The 22,541-nt window shown below is 39.6% G+C and overlaps 1 protein-coding gene across 2 annotated transcripts in view; it reads right to left on the minus strand.

Moving 5' to 3' along the window:
- Positions 1 to 5,584: 5,584 nt before the first annotated feature.
- PGM1 (phosphoglucomutase 1) overlaps positions 5,585 to 22,541 on the minus strand; it is a 41,508-nt gene continuing 24,551 nt past the window's right edge. For both annotated transcript variants that reach the window (XM_014063242.2, XM_087719550.1), the window contains 9 exons: positions 16,911 to 17,057; positions 16,626 to 16,751; positions 15,399 to 15,589; positions 13,503 to 13,657; positions 12,166 to 12,281; positions 10,871 to 11,006; positions 8,386 to 8,569; positions 6,973 to 7,107; positions 5,585 to 6,240 (listed from right to left, as the gene is read on the minus strand). In XM_014063242.2, the coding sequence (XP_013918717.2) occupies positions 6,151 to 6,240; positions 6,973 to 7,107; positions 8,386 to 8,569; positions 10,871 to 11,006; positions 12,166 to 12,281; positions 13,503 to 13,657; positions 15,399 to 15,589; positions 16,626 to 16,751; positions 16,911 to 17,057 (1,280 nt within the window). In that variant the 3' untranslated portion in view covers positions 5,585 to 6,150. The remainder of the gene's footprint in view (positions 6,241 to 6,972; positions 7,108 to 8,385; positions 8,570 to 10,870; positions 11,007 to 12,165; positions 12,282 to 13,502; positions 13,658 to 15,398; positions 15,590 to 16,625; positions 16,752 to 16,910; positions 17,058 to 22,541) is intronic.

Raw genomic sequence — 22,541 nt, forward strand, 5'->3', positions numbered from 1 at the left:
TAATGGCATTTCAATAATTATTAGTCATCCAATAGCCTTAAACCTTTATAACATATTCTAAACAAAAATTAGTTGACAAAATATCTAAGCCCTTTTCTCCCCTCAAATCACTGTTTACAATTTGTGTCCATGTTCCTTTTATTATGGTGGTACATGTATGTATCATTAACTGTATCCCTTATCCTTATCATTCCATTGCTGGTTGTTATAATTAATATTGGTTAACAAAAAATCCTTTACTGTTATATCTATTTTCTTCTCATCAAACCAACATATATGTATACCTTATTGCCCTTATCTATTATTTTTTAACATAACCATCTATAAATTACTAATTTACTACTTACTAATTATAAAACCTAGTTAATTTTTTTGTTATCTACTTTCATATATCCAATAACATTATACCTTTATAACATATTCAAAGTAAGAATTAATTATTTAAATTTCTAAACTTTTTTCCCCAAATCATAGTTTGCAATTTCTATCCAATTTCCTTATATTAAGCCAGTACATATATATGTCATTAACTATAAGTCTCAACATTTAATCATTATTATTATTATCATTAATGTTTGTAATGAAATCATTTATTACTTATATCCAGCTTCCTCGCCTCCAGCCAACATAGAAATATATCTTGTTACCATTATCAACTATTTATTTAAACAAGCAATCTAAAGAGTTACTAAATTCCTAAATTACTAATCATAAAACTTAGCTATTATTATTATTTTTTATTATCGATTTTCATATATCAATAATAGCTGAGGTGGCGCAGTGGTTAAATGCAGCACTGCAGGCTACTTCAGCTGACTGCAGTTCTGCAGTTTGGCTGTTCAAATCTCACTGGCTCAGGGTTGACTCAGCCTTCCATCCTTCTGAGGTGGGTAAAATGAGGACCCGTATTGTTGTTGGGGGCAATATGCTGACTCTGTAAACCGCTTAGAGGGGGCTGAAAGCCCTATGAAGCAGTATATAAGTCTAACTGCTATTACTATATATCAACCTGTGTCCTTTCAAAAGGCATGTTGTTTATTTCTTTTGCCATTTGTGGAGTTAATTTTCTATTTATTTCCTCGGTAAAGTTTTTATGGACATCTCTCCGCACCTTATTGTCTATTGGATCTCTCAGGTAATCTTGGCGCCCTTTTGTTACTTTAATTGATTTATCTTTGGATGCCAATCCTGTTTCTGATAAGATTTTTTTCCTTTAAAACCATCATTTTTTCTCTTTTTTCTTCTTTTGTGCCTTGAAATTTGGGGTAAAGCTCCAAGCCATCGAATTCCCCCTTCCAAACTCCCATTTTTTCGCTTTCAACCACTTTCAGTTCAGAAATCAAATCATTAGTTTTCTTATCTTTGTGTTCCTTTTTCTCTTCAGTTTTTGGAACTCCACCTCCCTCATTTTTTTCTGGTATAAACTCTATGTTCTTGTCAATTCTCCAAGTTACCAATAACTCTTGAATTGCATCCCCAATCTTTTGCAAAGTTAAAGCTTCCTCTTCTGTAAATTGTTCCATGTTCCAAATTGTAAATTACTGCCACTGTAGTTTTAATCTTCACAAGAGAGAGGTTCCGTTTTTTTCCCCTTCTCCCAATATCGATAAGGCTCTCTAGAGACAGCTGTGGTAAACAATTTTAGCCTTGACTCTTATCACTTTTAGTTACAGAGCTTTGAAGCATGAAGACATTAAGCTTCTGAACAGCAAAATTAGTATTTTTTTCACTTTCTTGTGTTGACTCAGATTTAGGAGGGACAAAGTTCTTAAATGGAGTTTAATAGCAAATAGTAGGCAATTTTTGTTAAAGTAGAGAGGGAGATTTTAGTCCTTGAGTTGAAAAATAAGGCAGGAAGACGCCGAAGGAGAAAAACTGGTCCGTTCACTTTAAGCAGGGGGGGGGAGGGAGAAAAAGTTGCGAGAAGCATTTCAATAGTTACAAGAAGAAAAACATACTGACCAAAACAAAAAAATGAAGATCAATTTCGCCGTTAACTTCTTCTGGTTAAGGGTTTAGTTTAGCATAAAAAGGAGATTATTTGGGGCAGTTTTTTTTCCAAAACAGAAAGAATTTCCCCAGATGATCACACTTGATCTTTATGTTCTCTTCCGTTCCATAGCCATCCGTCCTCACTTCATCAGTGTAAGATGTCTTTTGTCACTAGCTTGGAGACTTTTTCTTGCTTTTTTCAGGGATTTTGCGATATCCCCAAAATCAGCAAGATGTATTCTTCCTGTTCACCGTCTCTTTGGGACAGTTTAGGTCTGATTAAACCCCCCAGTGGCAAAAGTACAGGCTGCAGTCTCAGAGCATCGAGACTGCACGTCCATACCGTGGGGACATTGGCTCCTCCCCCGTCATCCAAATATATTTAAGGATAAGTGAGTGTTGCAAAATTATCCCTGTCAATACTTGGAACATTATGAGAATTCCTTTCAAACATACATATAATCCTAAATTAAATTAGAATGATGTCACAGCATTAAGATGTTTAGAATTGGTCAATAGGTGACACACACAAATTTAATATTTTGATCATGTTTGAAATATCTTTTAAAAGAATATTCCTCAATTGCATCATATGATGCAACTACCTTTGCAAATGCCAGTTTGTTAAGGAATTGTAACTTGCATTATTAGTAGTCAGAATGAAGTGAGATATATATTACCATTTATTATTAGGTTTGAACATATCAGCAAATAAAAATGAAAGAAATGATTCTGCTCCTTTGCAGGACTTAGAAAGCATGAATAATTATTTTAGATTGCCTCATTGTGTACTTCATCTGGTTTATGTACGTTATTTCAATGAGTCACCAGTGGCTACAAGAAAGACAATTGCTCCAGTAGACTTAATGAACAGAAATAACTGCCAAACCACAGGAATAGTTAATATTAATAATGCTAAGAATGGTAGAATAGTGTTTATTAGACTCCTATCAATATTATCAAATAAACCAAGCTTTTATTATGGCCCTACACACCAACATAACCTGTTAATATTAAAGCACCCAAGGGACTTGATTGTATATCAATTCAAAACATCAAAATAGATTTTAGTACTTGGTTTGTACTTTGAACAAAATGTTGAGGTAGGAAGGGATGTGTCAAATGCATTGTACTGCATGGTCTACTGGTCCATACTGGTCTACGGCCATAATCAAGATATGATATGATTTCTATGTAGCTTAGAAAGAAGATAAAATACCAGAGACTCTCTAAAATATTATAATGAAATAATATTATTGTATGGCATCTATATGGTAGCCATATATTTCCATAGTTATGAATATAAACATAAGAAAAATTAAGAAGAAAAATGAAAACTTATAGAATTAAGTTGTCTCTATTTTAATGTGGGGATGAGAGGTCCTATAAACAAACACACACATACTCATACATACGCACGCACAAACCTTGCATAAAATAAATTTACTTATTTACGTAATCCCTCATGGCTAGTAAATGTAACATCTTTTGTCCAAACACCAACCGATATGAAAAAGGTAATTCTTTGCACATAAAAAATGACAGGTTGCATTGTAAAAATAGAAAACCTCTTCAGTATGTATATATCTATAACAAATCCTTTATAAAACAATTCCATAGCTTAGACATTAGATTCCAAAAGGCATGCCTTCATTTCTCGTATCAGATTCAAGGAAGAGATTTAACAAACAGCCATGAGCCTGTTGTTATATAATGTTACTACTATCACTATTATGATTTTGCATTCAGTAGCAACTGCTGTTTAAGAACAAAACCAAGCATTTGAGCATTATGAGAGTAGTGATTTCTGTGCAAACCTGATAAGTGTTTTCTCTCACATCATTTATATTTTATTATTATAATTTTATATTTGTTACATTTATATCTCACGCTTTCTCTACAAACTGGCATCTACAGTTACCATATTTTTTCGGAGTATAAGACACACCTTTTTCTCTCAGAAAAGAGGGTGAAAATATGGGTGCATCTTATATACAGAATACAGCATTTTTGGCCTCCCACAACCTCGCACCCTTTGCAAAAATGGTTGTGCATAGCCTTTAGAAGGCTTCCAGAGTGCTCTTGGGGGTTGGGGAGGGCAAAGATGAGTGAAAAATGGGTCATTTTTTTCTCATTTTTGCCCCCCCCCCCAGTTCTCAGGAGCACTCTACAAGCCTTCTAAAGACTCTACATGCCTTTTTTTTTTTTTTGACAAAAACAGGCCCATTTTCGCAAAAAACAGGCCGTTTTGGGGAGGTATGCAGAGTGCAAAAACTTTGTTTTTTAATTTGCCTCTTCAAAATCTTGGTGCGTCTTATACTCCAAAAAATATGGTAATTCTCGCTTAATGATTGCCTCATTTAGTGACAGTTCAAAGTCATGACAGTGCTGAAAAAGTAACTTTTGGACCAATCCTCTCATTTACGATCGTCACAGTATCCCTGCAGTCACATGATGGAGATTCAAGTGCTTCATAGCAGAGTGGCATTTACAATTGTCACAACATCCTTCGGTCACACAATCACCATTTGAATGATTCACAGTTGGCTTCCGACAAGTCAATGGAGAAGCTGACAGTAAAATCTCAAGTCACAATCATGTGACATCTCATTTATTAACGGTGGATGATTTGCATAACAATCATAGTGGAAGTGAGTTTGTAAGTCGTTGTCATGTGATGTCTGGCTTAATGACTGGGTCATTTAACAACAGAGTTGCCAGTCACAATTGCGATCATTACATGACGATTCTCTGTATGAGGAGCTCCATATATTTATCCTAGCACAACTGAATAAGGAAAGTTGGGTTGAGAGACAGTGACCGGCTAAAAGTTACTTGTGACCTTCTGCGACTGAGTATAACTAGATCCTGGGTTTTCTTAGTCGTAGTCCAACATCTTCACTACTCACCACATAAGCTTTTACTTAATTGTCTCATTTGGATGCTGAACAAGGTTCATCTATGACTGTACTGAAAGTTGCCTTTTGGAAAGTTGCCTTTGGGACAACCATGACCTGGGTGACTGGGAATTTCCCTAGACACAAGAGTGCCAGGTATCCCATAAAGTAATACAGCTCCATGTTTACCGATGCTTTCATTCTCTGCCTACTAGAGACAATTTCACGAAGGTTTCTTCTCCTTTGGGTAATTTATCTGCAGTTACCCTGCAAAATTCCCTCCTGAAAAGAAAAAGGATGGGAGGAGGAGCCAAAGCTAAACATTTGTAAGTGTGGAGGAAATGAAAAATTGCATCACTATCTGATGGGAACTATCTGAACAGTAAAAGGATAGGAGAAAATATAAAATAATGGGAGTTGAAGAATAACTATATCTCTATGTATAATCCCATCCAGTAAAGCAAAGACCAAGATTATGAGATTGCAGGCTGGGACTTGCATGTGAAGATACATGTGTGTGAAAGCCAAGCCCATCTTAGGTATGTTATAAATAATAATGTGACAAGCAACGGCAATGCATGAGATGAATATGCTCATACTCTACTGGCAGCCGGGGGTGTCATTTTTCACAGAGATCCTGGTTGATGCATCGTATGCGCGCAATCCCTAATTCCATTTTTGAAAATTGAACTCACTCAAGTTACACTGCTTTATTTCATTTAATATGATTAATTTTGTATATATTGATGATTAATTTTGTCCAGAAGATGCAATTGAATATTTGTACAGGAAATCATAGGTATTCATTTCAGGGGGACCAATTCACAGTGATTGCAATTTTAGAGGGACAAAACTTAAAAAGTCTGCATGTTGCCCACAAATATATGGATACGTACCCACATACATATACACACCCAAATTGTGTGCTGAAGCAGTTTGGATCACACCTGATAAAGTTATATTGTTATTTAATCCTGCTGTTTTTACACAGTAATCTTTTCCATAATTACTTCAAACAAAAGGCAACATAGACCGGTAATAGATAACACTAAAAAGACAATGTATATTAGCATACACTTAGTGTAAACTTGTAATATCATGTCTACCTCTTTAGCAGATTGTAATGATTTTGGATACAGTATTAAGGTGGGGAGAAGGAGAGAATGGAGATAATTGATCATTGGGAGTAAGATTAGCAAATTCCGATGGGGAGCAGCCAGCTACCCAAACTGTTTCTATTCAGATGGCTTCAAGTGTTACATTATGTAATGACGGTAGGTCCTGTGCGGCCAGTTCTCTCATGAAGCTGGGAAAGGCTCAGTGCAATAGAGATGAGAGGAGCCAACATGACCTACCAAAAAGAAAGAGAAAAAAAGAAAAATTAAGAGGAACATTGGTGAAGATTTTGGAAACCAATGTCAGGTTCAAGGAGTCAGGAGCCAGGGTGGAGTTCAAAACTACTACGAGTATATTTCATGCTACCTATATATAAGACTCAAACTAGGATTCTAGAAACCTGCATGGACACTGTCACACTAGGAGGTCTGCTGGGTGTGGTCAAAGATGGTAGCCATGACTGTAATCAACGCTTCCTTTTTTTAAAATGAGCATCAGGCAACATCATGGCTGTTACCTTGACATTTCTGACCAGATCCTGCAGACACCCTGCCAACAGTCCTGCATAGTTTTAATTCGGTAAACAAATTCTCACACTATGAAACAGGAATTCTGGAAGCATTCAGCATACAGTAATTCTTGCAAACAGAGATAGAAAAGAAGCCTTTAATATTTCCTATAGCTCACAAAGCAAAATAAGTCCTAATTGCTTTATTTTTCTTCCTGCTTCCCCATAAGTGCAGGGTCTGCTTTCTTTGCAGTATTGATCCATTGGTTGCAACAGGAATGTTTACAAATTAGAATTACAGCATCAGCACAACCAATAAATCTATGACCCAATAACATAAGTAACATAGATTCCTGACTCTGATACTAATAACATTTTCAGTGATTTTACATGCATGAAAAAGATTATCTAGGGAAAAAAAAAACTGAAAAGATGACAGAGCTTGGCAATTCAACCTACCTGTGGATCCTCATATATTTTTGGTGCGTCTTTTTCATAGCTGTCAATATACAGTCGCACAGTTGCTCCAGCACTTCCTGTGCCACTAAGTCTGAAAATGATGCGAGAGCCATCAGCAAAGATGAGCCTCAAACCCTGAATAGAAAGAAGGAAAGAAAAAGAATTTCAGGGAAATCTATTCTATAAAAAAAATTTCATTGACTTCTAGCTATTATATGGCAATCTTAATAATATGCCTGAAAAGAAAAGTTCTTAATTGTTATTTTGCTATGCAGAGCTGCACGGGCTTCAAAACATGTAGCAATTAAACATTAATTTATGTATTTTATATACCAGTGATGGCAAACCTTTTTGGCACCGAGCTGAGGAGAGGCCCAGGGGGCATGCACGTGTGGGAAATGAACTTCTGGTTTCCGGCACATTCATGCACACTAGCCAACTGGTCTTCCAGTTTCTGGTGCATATGCACAAACGATGATCATCTGGCTGGTGCGCATGTGCACAGGTAAGTTGATTGTTGCACGCGCATGTGCACCAGAAACCCAGAAGAGGAATGGCCGCCGCCACGTGTACCAGGCAACATGGCTCTGCATGCCACTTCGGGCAAGCATGCCATAGGTTCGCCATCATGGTTATATATCATTCTTTCCCAAATAAGTTACATTTCTTAAGTATCTTTACATGTTTTGATCAAACTAGTTCAGCAAACATAGGATTCTGGCAATGGTAGATGTAATTTATCTGGGCCATATCCCTTCAGAATAAGCCACCAAGGCTAACCAAGCTTTAATTAAAATAAGCAATAGAATCACAGCAAAGAAAATGTTCCTGTTATTGCTAGGATTTTGGTAACATCTCCCTTACACTGAGTTCAGCTCCTGCTATCAATATTAATGTGTTGATAGCAACAATACGGATCTGTCAGCATTTATTTTTGGTTTAACCCCCAGTCTAGCCTATATACTGGAATCTCCAGGTGAATTTCTGTTCTCATATTGATGGTCCAACTTTGTTCATTTTTTTCAATATCAGCCAAGGCCAAAGATGGTATGTTATGATTTGTTTTGCTAAATTACTGCTATCAATAGTGACATATATAGAAAGCTATTTATTAGTAAACTTTTATTAATTTCTAAATACCAAAAGGTAATTATCGGTCTTCTACTATGCTGTAAATAATCATCACTATCATCATAATCACCATCCATCTGAATTCTTTAAACATGTAAGAAATCCAGGTAAAAGTTCTTTTCACTTTTACACAGCAACTGCGAATAAAAATAACTTAATTTGAATTTTGTTTAATTTTTACTAAAGTATGCATAGGGCTAAAAATAACATTGTTAAATATATTGGTAAAAGGAGAATATTTTCCCCAGATATTAAAGCTTCCAGTTTAAACATTTTGCCAACCTGATTCCTTGAAATACTTCCATCTACAGGATCGCTGTATTCAAAATTATCAGCTTTTTCCACGATGAATGATTTGTCACCAGCTGACAACTTCTTGCCCACAAAGGACCGGTCAAAGAACAGAGTCTCTAGATCTTTCATCATCCGGTTAGCACCATCAGCATCCACCTCTTCATAATCATATCTAGGAATAGTCAGGAAAGTTTGATCATAAAAGACAGCAACCGGCCGTCCAATCCCCTGTTTTGTTTTAGAACTTTGTATGCAATCATTTATTCCTCTTTTCGGGCAGAAAATGGAAGAGCTCGGATGCTGCAGACCAAATCAAGCATTAATTAGCATTATTTAAAATAAATGATAGAATTGTATTTCTCACCCACCCCCCTGCACCCTGGCCTTATTTCTCTCTCAGCAAACTAGTGTTTAGCTGTTGTTGTGTTCTAAGTTTGAGTAAGATCATTTCATAGATATTTATTTATTACATATAGAATTACATGTGACTATTTTATGAAAAAAGATAGATGAAAATGTTTAACGTATATGTGTATCTGTATGTACTATAAGTGCATACATTTTAATTAATTAATTAATTAACTAATTAGTATAGCTTCCCACTCAGTGTAGTCACTCTGGGCAGTGAACAATTCTAAAACAATTAAAACAGTTTAAAGCAGTACAAAAATGAATATAAACAGCACCTGTTTATGAGTACAATTATTAGTACAACTAAGAAACAGTGTTCTTGACACATTCGGGACTCCAGGCCTGGGGTCTAGCCAAGCTTTTAAGGCCTTGCAAAAGGGCAATTGGGTCGGGGCCATATAGTCTCTGAAGGAAGGATGTTCCAAAGGGCAGGGGCTACAGCAGCAAAAGCACGTCTCCTGGTGCCTGCCAGCCGACATTCCTATTGAACTAAATTCCCTGACCATTCCTATACGTTTTATTTATAACTCTTACTTTCTGACTCAAAAGACACTCAATTTCTTCAAGCATACATGATGTGCAACAATTTGACTGACATGCTTACTTAAATTAATTCATAAATATTAGTTTTATGTTTACTATATGTTTTACATCCTAGAATAAAGACTGTAATAAAGGATCTCTATATATAATGGCAGCTTTTGGCATGTAATTGTTGGTAAAACCTTTTCCAAACTGAACTTAACTCCAAGTGAAACATATGGGTAGTTCTATGTAATTTTCAGTAAGAAGGAACAATAAGACCCGCTTTGCTGTTGCCTTCATCCAGGAGATTTCAGCTTCTCATTCTGGCCTCTAGCCCTGGGATTCCTTAGTGGTCTCTGCTTCATACACCATGCAAGACTATCCCCGTTTAGTTCCCTAGGTAAGATGAGATCAGCAAGGCACTGTAACCTGCTGAGATATGCACTATATTCATAGTCACAAATATAGTCATGGTATGACCAACATTAAGAAGCTAGGGAACTTCAAGAAAGTGAATCCATGGAGAGAGATAAAATCCACACTTAGAGACCTCTTTCCTTCCATTACTTTGAAGTAGTAGGGGCCCCTTGGACTCTATGGAAGTATTAGATATACTGTGTTTTTTAAAATATCTCACTCTGCAGACATGTCCCTGAAGTAGCCCAGAAAGTACAGCAGCACAACAGCAAAGGTGATATTTATGTGAAGGGGAAGCTGAGCACATAGGCGAAAAAGACACATCATGCTTCCTAAACTAGCTACACTGAACGAGCAGACAACATGGTAAATTCTCCCTTCCACAAACCATGTATCTTCAGAGTTACCTAAGACTGCCACCTTCTACAAAGACAGTGCATTATTTTGTAACATCACCACAGGGATGTAGTAGATGGAAATTAATGTAAAGCAGGGGTGGGCAACTATGGCCCCATTATGACCTGTGGACTTCAACTCCAGAATTCCTGAGCTATCCCAATAACAGGACAATTAAGAAAATTGTGTTGATATTACAAAATTTTGCAATGTGAAATTTTTGCAGGGTTTTTTTTTATTAATCCTCCAACAGTTCTAGATATAAATTAGAAATCGACAGCAGATAGAAGAAAAGCAAGTCCGATATACTGTGGGAACCTGAAACATTCACAAAGCTTCTATATCTCTAATTTGGAATTTTAAAAACAATTCTTGATTCCCAAGAATGTGTGTCCTTTAATTAGATTAGATGAGCCGAGGTGGCGCAGTGGTTAAATGCAGCACTGCAGGCTACTTCAGCTGACTGCAATTCTGCAGTTCGGCTGTTCAAATCTTACCGGCTCAGGGTTGACTCAGCCTTCCATCCTTCCGAGGTGGGTAAAATGAGGACCCGGATTGTTGGGGGCAATATGCTGACTCTGTAAACCGCTTAGAGAGGGCTGAAAGCCCTATGAAGCGGTATATAAGTCTAACTGCTATTGCTATTGCTATAGATTACTCCATGGAAGTTGAAGAGATTTTAGCCATTCTAATTAAACACATCTCAAATCTATGAAATTACTACCTTGTAAAGAAATTCCGCCCATATTGTTGCCAGTGATCTTTCAGGATTGATTCCACACTCTGTTTTCGGGTAGCTATAATCGACAACCATGCCAACACTGCCCAGAGGCCATCTTTTTCACGAATATGATCTGATCCTGCAACACAGATAAACAACATATAAATGGAAGCAATCCTTCATCTATGTGAAGAATGATGGAACAAAGCAGGATTGGATAACCTGTGGCCCACCAGGTAGATGGCCCACTAGGTATGGACCACCTTTAAAGTACTGAATGACACAGGGCCATGTGGACTTTTATGTTTTTATAGTGGTTTAGGAGCCATCCACAGTTATGTTGCATAAGATGGGTGGTAATATCTTATAAATAAACATGTTAGGCCTGTCTCTCTCCACTTTTGAAACAGAATGACACCCCCCCCCTACCTACCACCCAACATCCAGGCACATAAATAGAAGTAGTAGATGTTACTACAGAAAAAAATCAGACAAATAGAAACTCTAGCTATGTAATGTTTCACTAACAAATATCAGATGTATGATTACAATGTGGGAACTAATATTTTGCAGATTTCATACCTCATTTGCTATTACAAAGAATTCAGATTTCACGGGACACATTAGTTCACTTATAATTATTACTCTATAGAAACATCTTCAATCTAAATTCTGTTGATCGGATAAAACAGATTTTAATCCATTATTCTCAGCCCACCACTTTGTCTTATTTCAGAGATAAATTCATCTGTCATGCTAAGCTAAGGCTGAATAATTTATGTTGGCTTGAGGGCCACACCAGGCTTTGAGTGGCATGTCAAGGGCTACTCTCTCTAAAGCAGTAAGAGTAAGGGCCCTATTGGGAAGAGATAGAGGGACATCAAGCGTAAAAGCAGTGCTTGGCAGTACTTAGCACATTTATAATGTATTTTAACAATTTGGAGTCCACCAATCTAGGGATCACAAAAGGGAGTTGCATTTTGCCTCCAAGCCACGCTTTTCAAACTTTACAATAAAATCTGGCTTGCAGTAATAATAGTTTGTTGCACAAGTCAAGTCTAGTTTCAGATAGATTGCAGAAGCACATAATAGGCTTCATAAAAAGCACTAACTGGATTTACCTGTCACCTGGTTGATAAGCCAAAGGAACTAAAGTTGAACTTCTTGCAATGTGAAAACCTAGCCACTATTACATGAATGAGCTCTCTGTTGGTCTTAAAAGTCTAGAGGTCTTGTTTGGGAAGAAATATGAGGTACTAATGTAACAAAAATAATTAATAGTAGGAATGTTTACGTACCAGTACCAAAACTCTCCTCTCCACACAGAGAGAGTTTGTTTGCATCCATCAGATTTCCAAAGAACTTCCAACCTGTTGGAGTTTCGTATAAAGCAATCTTTGTAGCATTGGCCACCCTTCAAAAGACAGGAATAATACCCCTGTTATTGATGAATGACTTACTGTAGAAACACAGGAACTTCTGTTGGGCATCTTATTTAATAAACAAGATCACAAATACCATTTTAGAAGTTATCCCTTTCATATTTATTGTACTCCAGCATTAAGATGAGTATAATCCACATTTCAACTTTTAAAGCACACTGCTGAGGGAAACCACATTTTAAAGAATGCTAACCATTTGTCTACATTTCAGGAATAGAAGCTACATATGAAATTGGAGAAGAGTTTCAAAAGTAGTTTATTTGTCCAGTTCTGTCATTAAAAAGAAAAGAAAAAGGTCATAACTTCACTGGCTGCCCATCCAGGTTCTTGAAGCCAAGATCCGTTCCAATATATTTAGCAATAATATTATTATTCATTTTCTTCCAAATGCACCTAATTTTATTTCTAACATCTTTCCTTATTGGTGGACTTCTCTGCATAAAAAACTTAAATTAATAAATTTTTAATGAATTCGGTTCAGGTATGTTAAACTACACAATGGTTTAGTTAGTGGCACTATAATATTAAAAAAAACCTAATAGTCACAGCTAAGGAACCTCATTCTTAAGCTACCTTAACGAGAAAATTTCACCATCTTAAATCTGAGCATGGAATAAGCTTGATTTCTTCTGAATAGGTTGTAGCTCCCATTGCCCCAAAGAAGGACAATGGTTGGCCATTATTTAGAAATGGAAATTGTAATCCAACACATCTGAAATGGCACTGAGCTGGGGAAAGCTAATCTTGATGGTCTAGCTCTTAAATGAAAATTGCATTTATCTTCTGGTCAGGCACAAGGAACCTTCTGCGCACATTTGTGATTCTGATTCATTGTGGGTGCTCCCCTGCCTCAATTTTAATTTTCAAAGAATGCCTTTTTTAAAAAAAGAAGTAATTTTATTAAAGATACCTAATACTACTTCCTTCTATTTCCCCCACAACAACTCTGTGAGGTGGGTTAGGCTGAGACAGAGTGACTGGCAAAAAGCCATCCAGCTGGCATTCATGTCTAAATTGGGACTAGAACCTCTAGTCTTCTTTTTAGCCTGGTGCCTTAGATGCAAAACTAAACTGGCTAAAAGATACATGGGAAATGATGGGACCATCAAAGATACTGTTGCTCAGTCCCAGCTTGTAATGAAGCTCAGTAAGAAAGGCTATTCTACTTGTTTTTTGTTTTTTTTTTAAATTACCTGTCAATTGCTCCACTTGTAGGCATACTTCGGGCAAATCCTCGAACCCCTGTTTGTTGAAAATAAGGAATACTAAAAATATTTGCAGCGATAACAGCAACCGAGTCTGAAGGATTCACGAAGAACCCATGTTTTCCAAGTATCATGTTGCGATCCTAATGAAGGCATTAAGAAAAAATGGTGGCAGAAATTACCTTGTTGAAAGGTTTCATATTCTAACTGGTCTCCTATGTCTGCAATTTGAAAAGCACCCAAATTAAGTAATCAGAGGCTACAAAACTGAGATCAATTCCTTTCTATAAAAAAACCTCCAATCTACAGAACTGTTCTTTAGGCATTTTAAATCAATTTTTTTATAGTAGTTCCAGAAAGTAAGTAATTTTGAGTCCTTGATTCTCTCTGAGCTTGGTTCTTTCCTTACAGATGTTTCATCAGTGCTAGCTCTATCTAATAACATTACCATTTGGTAATGAAACATCTGCAAAAAAACTACCAAGTTCAGAGAGCAACAAATTCCCTGAGGTTAGCCCTGAGCTATAAATATTCCCTTCTACTGGTAAATAATTCTTCTGTTATTTTATACCTTAGTTTGTAATGTATTTTCATACTCACTGAACAAAAAATGATAACTGCCTTAAGTAAATACCTAAACAAAAAAGTGGGACTCCTCTATCTTTAACAATCATCTGTAAAGGAAAAATTTAGCAGATTTTGTTTGCAGTCTTTTAACTGTTATCCAATTATTAGAGAACAGAAGCCCTATCTTTAAATTGAAATGCATATATTTCAATGATTTATGAGCACTAAAACCTATAATTAAGGCAATGTTATGTCATTATTAATTTTACATACTGTATATTGCTGGAAGACCAAAGGGAAATAATGAATAGCAATTTTCCTGCAATGCTGAGAAATTTGCACCGCAGATTTTGGGTTTGAGATCAATTTTGCCACTGGTAACATGAGTAAACAAAAAAGAAAAAAGAAGCAGGGATTCACTTAATAGCATGTGTAACTGGAATGGCACTTTCTTTACCAAATGAAAAACATGGAAAATGGCACAAACTATCAGGATTGATTAATGCAGTGTTTATTCCTTAAGGAGTTGTGACAGCTCAGCATCACTCTTTGAAAAATGTTCTATTTAGACTTGGTTTTTAATATAATAGGAATTGGAATATCCCGATTCCAAACTTTTTAACTCCATGACTTTAACTCAGTGTTGTAGATGCTCAGTGTTATTGCAGAAAGATGGTAAGCCTTATAATTTGTTTGAAATGAATAATTTGTTTAAATAAACAATTGTGACAATGTGGTCTTCTAGTATCCCAAGATACTGAAATTCAGTATCAACGTAGTTGAATTTTGGGAGCAAGTTTTGGTTCAAGCTTAAATGATTTTTAAGGATGTTAATGGGAATTGTTCACCTCTGAAAGGTTCTTATTCTCATCCTACCCTTAAAACTCTCCAAAGAAGAACCAAATAATTTAGCCATGCTCCTCTGGGAAATCCAAAGAGTCATCATCCTGCATTCTGATACTCTTCAGAAACTTTAATTGTGACCTCCACTCCTTCAAGCAACACCAAACCCTGCCTCTCATGAATGGCAGCCTTAACTAATGCAGACAAACATAATATAATTTATAACTTGCTGATAATTATGATTTCTCTCATAGTTTGTCACCTGTTAATTTGAATACTTTTCTAACATTCAACACCAAACATGTTTCCCCAAACAACACTATGGTGTAAAGCTATCAACTAGAATTCAATTTATTCCTATCAAGGCAGTCCCACTACTTAGGCATGCATGAACTATATATCCAATTCTGCTTCCTGGCATGTTCCATGTTTGCAAAAGAGAAGAAAAAACAAATCCAAAAAGCACATACGTACCCCATCTCCATCAAAGGCCGCACCAAAATCATAGTCTCCTGTCTTCATGGTCTGCACCAGATCGGCAGCATAAGTTAAATTTGGATCAGGATGGTGGCCACCAAAGTCTTCAAGAGGTATACAATTCACAGCAGAATTAGCAGCTGCTCCAAGCTCTTCACAGATAATCTTTTTTACATATGGGCCAACAACTGGTTCAGCAAAGAATAAAAACACACATGTGATTATCATTTTTAAAGAAGTGACAAATTTTGGGGAATATGAATGATAACTTCTTTTCCCCATCTCCCACTCACATCTGAAGGCCTATAAGCATAAATCTAGTAGGTTGTAATGTTTCTTTCTCTAGAGCAGAGGTGTCCAACCTCGGCAACTTTAAGATTTATGGTCTTCAACTACTGAAATTACCCAGCCAGACATGTTGAAGCCTACATGTCAAAGCTGCCAAGGTTGGACATCCCTGCTTTAAGGCTTCAAAAGTTAATATCCATTAAGATTTTATCTCCAAGCTATTCAAATAGATTTCCCATATCAATAAAAAATATGAAAAAGTGAATGTTTATAAATATTCAATGGGTTATTGTTTACAGTAAAGACATAGTATAGCTCTGCTATTAATATAGATTCTATACTATAATTAAGATTTACAAAAACAAAATGACATGATAATCCTTATACATTAAGAAGAGGATGTGTGCTGCCACCAAAGAAATAGCAATACTATTAGCACTTAAAATTAGATATATTGCTTCACAGTGCTTTACAGCCCTCTCTAAGCAATTTACAGAATCAACCTATTGTTACCAACAATCTGGGTACTCATTTTACCCACCTCAGAAGGACGGAAGGCTGAGTCAACCTTGAGCCTCATGAGATTCGAACTGCTAAATTGCTGGCAGTCGGCAGTCAGCAGAAGTAGCCTGCAGTACTGCACTCTAACCACTGCGCACTGTGGCTATGAATGAACTAACTTTTCCTTGTCCTCGCTCTACCAGAAATAAACTTCTTCCATAATGGGGAAGTGGTGTGTGTGTGGTGTGTGTGTGTGTGTGCGTGTGTGTGTGTGTGTGTTTGTGTGATGTCCTTATGTAAGGTTGATTCCAATCTACAGGAGAATGTAGATTATTTTTTCCCAGGCATATGAAAAGGGAAGGAATTGCAAAATCATCTATGGGTTAGACTGGCAGTCAGTGCTTACAGTTACTGCACTTACATTATCTTACATACCTCCATGCATAGCATCTAGCCGAATCTTTAGATGGTTTGGACCTGACAATAGTTCTTTCAGTGCGCTAAAATCAAAAATATTCCTCAACATATTTGCATAAGCTTCTACAGAGTCCACAATTTCAACTGAAAAACAAAAGCAAAAAATTAAATTGAAGAAACTAATCAGATCAAAGCATCCACTGCTGTTGAACAAGCTGTTGATAAATATTATAAATATTATAAGATAAGCTACTGATGCAAGTGGGAACCCTTTTAATGAAAGAAGAAGCAGATTTTACTTGCCTGTAAATGGTTTAAACTTGTTTTCCAAGTCAAACTGCTGCTTTCCAATTGTACTGAGGTCGACATTTAGATCTGGGCATATAGCATACTCTTCAATAGTCTTGCTAATTTGGAAAATTTTATCAGTAATTCCTTCAGGAGCAGGACCTAATAAGAAATAGATTTTAAGAGACAAATAGACTTCTAGAAAAGCTGTTAAGTGGAGGACATTTTATCAGAGTTGTATGTAAACTTAACAGAGATAATATATCACATTCTAAAAACAAGTATAATAAAAAGGTTTAATATCATGATTCAAAGTAATAGGAGCAGTGATGCACCCACTCTTTAATTAGTGAGTACATTGATTAGTAACCATTTGCAAATATGACCTTAATAAATGGTAATAAAATCATTTTACAATCAATGCAGGCATTTATGACTAAATTGGCGTGCCTGACAACGATGCATGATAGTGTCAGAATAATACCGGCATAGCAGTACAAGAGACATTTATCTGAATGACTTACAATACAATACAATACAATAGCAGAGTTGGAAGGGACCTTGGAGATCTTCTAGTCCAAACCCCTGCCTAGGCAGGAAGCCCTATACCGTTTCAGACAAATGGCTATCCAACATCTTCTTAAAGACTTCCAGTGTTGGGGCATTCACAACTTCTGGAGGCAACCTGTTCCACTGATTAATTGTTCTAACTGTCAGGAAATTTCTCCTCAGTTCTAAGTTGCGTCTCTCCTTGATTAGTTTCCACCCATTGCTTCTTGTTCTACCCTCAGGTGCCTTGGAGAATAGTTTGACTCCCTCTTCTTTGTGGCAACCCCTGAGATATTGGAACACTGCTATCATGTCTCCCCTAGTCCTTCTTTTCATTAAACTAGACATACCCAGTTCTTGCAACCATTCTTCATATGTTTTAGCCTCCAGTCCCCTAATCATCTTTGTTGCTCTTCTCTGCACTCTAGCTCTAATGAACAGTAGCTCTCAAGTCTCAACAGTAATTGGCTCTGAATTTTCTGTTAAAAAGGGATTGGTTGTAAAGTATGATGCAACTAGTTGGCAAACTCAGAAATCCTCATTAATATGGTCATTAAATGACCATAAATCTTTAAGCAAAGACCCTATATGACCATAATTTGTAACTCCCAGCCAGTTTCCAACAAGCAAAGTAAATGTGGAAAGTGGTCAGGAGCCACAAGTTGGGGTCGCTACAAGATTTTCCTTTTTAGGCAGTTTGCAAGCAGGTTGGTAGCTAAGAAGTACAGGCAGGTGGGTGAGTGCTATGGAGTGTAGGCAAGTGTGTGGGTTAATGCTATGGGCAGGTGCGAGTGCAGATGCTATCACCAGGCAGGAGAGTGTACAGGCAGGTGCACAAGCAGGTGAGTTGGTACTACAGTAAGTGCAAGTGCAGGTAGGCTAGCAGGCATCCTGGAGTATAAAATTTCCCTGCCACCTGAGGGCTTCTCAGGAGAAAAAGTGACTGGACTAAGAGCAATTTACAGGAGCGACTTGTAACTGCCTGAAGGTGTCCCCAATGATTTTGCTTGATTGGAAGCTGGCAGACAAGGTTGCAAATGGTAATTATATGACTGCAGGATGAAACTGCAATCATTGTAAATGTGAGCTGCGTTTATCAAGTGCCCAGACTACAATCATGGCAGGGAAGCCACAACAGTCACAACTTTGAGGACCTGTCATAGGTTCCCCCTTGTTCAGGGCAATTGTAGCTTTGAATGGTCACTGAATGAGTGGCTGTAGCCCAAGGACTATATGTACGTGGCCTAACAGTTGTAAAGGGTCAGAAAAACTGAGTAGATATAGAGAGGGACCAAAAGGACCATTGACTTACCTGAAGGGTCATTTTCAGGGCGCTGCGAAGGAGAGTCCAAGCAAGGGTTAAATACAGCCAAACTGCCCAGAACTGAATTGAAACTTTAAGCCATGCCTCTGGTGCTGATTATCTTCAGATTTTTTTCAATGAAGACGTAGAACTGTTGCGCGCTGAGACGTCCAACAATGGATCCAATATACTCTCAATAATAAACAAGTCCAACTGGAACAGTTGGAAGGAAACGAAGAGTGATTCAGAGCAACGAAAGCTAGCAGTATGCTTGATGTACCTGCGGAGCATCCTGCGGACATCCAGCTTGTGCCAGCGTTTCTTTCTGGGATGTCTGGGATGTGGGCAGAAATCTGGGAGGATTACCTCCTGAGCCCGGTGGAACCAGGAGTTAATCTTAGGGATGAACGAAGGGTCCAGTCTGAGGACTACCCTGTCCTGTTGAATCAGGCACAAGTCCTCACAGACAGACAGGGCAGCCAGCTCAGAAATACACCTTGCAGAAGTGATGGCAATTAGAAAGGCGGTCTTAAATGTCAAATGCTTCATGCTGGCTGCCCGGAGAGGTTCAAATGGGGGCTCGATGAGAGCACGTAAGACTACGGTAAGGTCCCAAGTCGGATATCTGTGAACCGCTGGAGGGCTCAGGTTAGCAGCCCCCCTGAGAAAACTGTGGATGGTGGGATGACAACCGAGTGAAGACTGTCCGTCAGGAGTCAGGATGGTAGAAAGTGCTGCCACCTGACGGCGAAGAGTGTTAGGCGCCAGGCTCTTGTCAAGGCCGTCTTGTAGGAAGTCCAGGATGACAGGAACCGAAGCTGAGGAAGCCGAAACGCCGCGGGCAGAACACCAGCCGACGAAGGCCCTCCTGGTAGTGTGGTAGATCCATAGATGGAGAGGCGTCGTGATGCCTGGATGGTACAGATCACCTTGGTTGAAAGGCTGCCCCTGCTCAGGAGATCCCTCTCAAGTGCCAGATGGCTAGCTGTAGCCACTAGGGCTCTGCCAAGGGGGTTCAACGGAGAGGCTCTCCAGGTCTGCAAACCAGGTTCTCCTGGGCCAGAACGGTGCCACCAGCAGTACCTCTGCCGCCTCCGACAGGATCTTCCAGATGACTCTGGGAAGGAGTGGTAACAGCAGGAATGCGTAGAGCAATCCCCTCAGCCAAGGGGAGTGCAATACATTGACTCCCTCTGCACGCGGGTTGTGAAACCTTGTGAAAAACCTGGAAAGGTGTGAGTTGGCTGCGGTGGCGAACAGGTCTACCTGCGGACAACCGAACTTCTGGGACATGCGCTGGAACAGATGCAGATGCAGTCGCCACTCCGAGTGGTTGACCGTGGCCATGCTTAACCAGTCTGCCTGGGTGTTGGTTGTGCCAGAAATGTGCTCCGCCTTTACGGACAGGAGGTGCTTCTCCGCCCACTGACCTAGGATGTCGGTCTCCGACATCAGGGATCTGGAGCATGTGCCCTCCTGGCGGTTGATGTGCGCCTTCATCGCGATGTTGTCCATCAAGACCCTCACATGGATGCCGGTCTGGAATTGAAGAAGAGCTAGTCGGACTGCTCTCAGCTCCAGCCAATTGATGCTGTGAGCAGCCTCGGTTGGGACACCATCTGCCCTGAGCAAGTTAATTGTGGAAATGGGCCCCCCAACCAAACAGGCTTGTGTCCGTTGTGATGGTGAGACGTGTCTCACCATCTCCCTGAACAGGGAGCCCTTCGCCAGAGGGAGCCCTTCGCCAGAGGGAGCCCTTCGCCAGAGCCGGGGACATCCACCACCTGAGCGACCGACGTACCTTCATGGAGATCGGAATGAGTCTCGTCGAGCTGCTTTCGTTGGCCCTTTGATAAGGGAGCAGGAGCCACTGGAGGGGATGAGAATGGAGTCTTGCCCACGGAACTATGGACAGGCATGAGATCATCTTGCCTAGGAGCTGTGAAAGTTGAACAATCTTGGTCTGGGGAGACCGTTGCACCTGTGCGACTCTTTCCCTGAGGCTCGCTACTCGCTCCGGCAATAGGAAGAACTGGCAGGAGACGGTGTCGATGATGGCTCCTAGATGTTGTAGCTGGTCGTTGGTTGAAGATGATTCTTCTCCAAGTTTATGGAAAAGCCATGAACTCGAAGCACCTGCATGGTGTATTCCAGATCCCGGATCGCCTGCTGGAGTGATGATGACTGGATGAGGACATCGTCCAGGTAACAGTGTAACCTTACTGGATGGGATCTGAGGAAAGCTGCTAGAGCCGCAAGGATCTTTGTAAATGTTCTGGGGGCCGAGGACAGGCCAAACGGCAGGGCCCAATACTGGTAATGGCAGCTGGCATAAGCAAACCTGAGGTAACGATGGTGGGCTTTGTGAATAGGTACGTGGAGGTAGGCCTCTTTGAGATCTCTGGATGTCAAGATGTCTCCCGGCCTGATGCAGCCCAGGATAGACTGTAGGGACTGCATTTTGAATCTCCGGTAGGTTATGTGATAGTTTAACCTTTTTAGATCTAAGATCCCCCTCCACCCTCTGGAATTTTGGGGAACCAGGAACAGGATTGAGTAAAATCCTGTCCCCTCCTGGCCTGACGGAACTGGCTCTATGGTCCTGATATCCCTGAGATGCCTGATCTCCTGTTCCATAAGGGCCTTTTGACCAGGCACAATGGGACGGGACATCTGATGAAGTGGCAGGGGGGAAGGGAGAGGAATTCCAGGCTGAGATCCAGTCGGATTGTTTGTAGGACCCACTGGTCCGACATGGTCTGCTCCCACTGGGCAGGGTATAACTGAAGACGCCCTCCTATGGGAGCTGAACTCTGATAGTCATTTGTATCTCCTGAAGGGATGGGAGCCAGACCCTTCCCCAAAAGGGACGTGTGGAGTAGTGCTGCTGGCGACCTCTGTCGTGAAATGACTGACTGTCCTGGGACCGGTCAGCCTGCTGGAGTACGGCCGATGGGACTGAGCGGAACTAGAGGATGACTCTGCGTCCTGAAAAGGCTGCCTCCTGTAGGAGTAGGGGCCCTTCCGGTCAGACTTCTTAGTGACCAATGGCATCACTTTCTTTTTGTCCTTGTTTTCCACTAGGACCGGGTCCAGGACCTCCCCGAAAAGCTTGTCCCCCTTAAAGGGGGCCGAGACTAGTTTCCACTTGGAACGCATGTCCATGTTCCAGTGTCTGAGCCACAAGAGATGCCTGGTAGTGACATTGGACGCCAGGGCCCGAGAGACGAATTTGGCCGGGCTCAGGGTAGCATCAGCAGTATACTCCGTGGCTGCCATGATCTTATTGATATCCTGCCTTAATTTGGTATCCCTGGCCAGAATCTTAGTCAATAACTGTCTCAACCAGCGAAGGGCGGCCCTGGAAAGGAAAGAGGCCGATGCTGATGTTTTAATTGCCCAAGCGGCCGCCTGGTGTGTCTTATGACAGGCGGTCTCAGATTTCTTATCCTCTGCCTTTAGACTCTCCAACAAATCAGGTGGAAGTACAGAGGTAGAGGTAAGGGCCGCCATAGGAGGATCGATGGGTGGTAGCTTAAACAAGTCTTCCAGGCTGGCATCTACCGTGTACAATTTCTTATCATTGCTACTGGGAGTAGCCATGGTGGCAGGCTGAGCCCACTGCTTTTGAACCATATTGAGATAGAGTTTGGGAATTGGCACTATCTCCTGGGCCGACACTGGTTCCTCAAAGAGGTCCCCGGAGAGATCATTTGGGTCATTAACTGACTGAACTGGGGCATGGACCCCATGCGGGTCGTTATCTTAGCCTTATCCAAAATGGTTTTGAAGTT

The sequence above is a fragment of the Thamnophis sirtalis genome, unplaced genomic scaffold (assembly GCF_051295495.1).
Source record: "Thamnophis sirtalis isolate CommonGarterSnake01/CBP01778 unplaced genomic scaffold, rThaSir2_p1.2 scaffold_7, whole genome shotgun sequence".
In the NCBI taxonomy this organism is placed as follows: domain Eukaryota; kingdom Metazoa; phylum Chordata; class Lepidosauria; order Squamata; family Natricidae; genus Thamnophis; species Thamnophis sirtalis.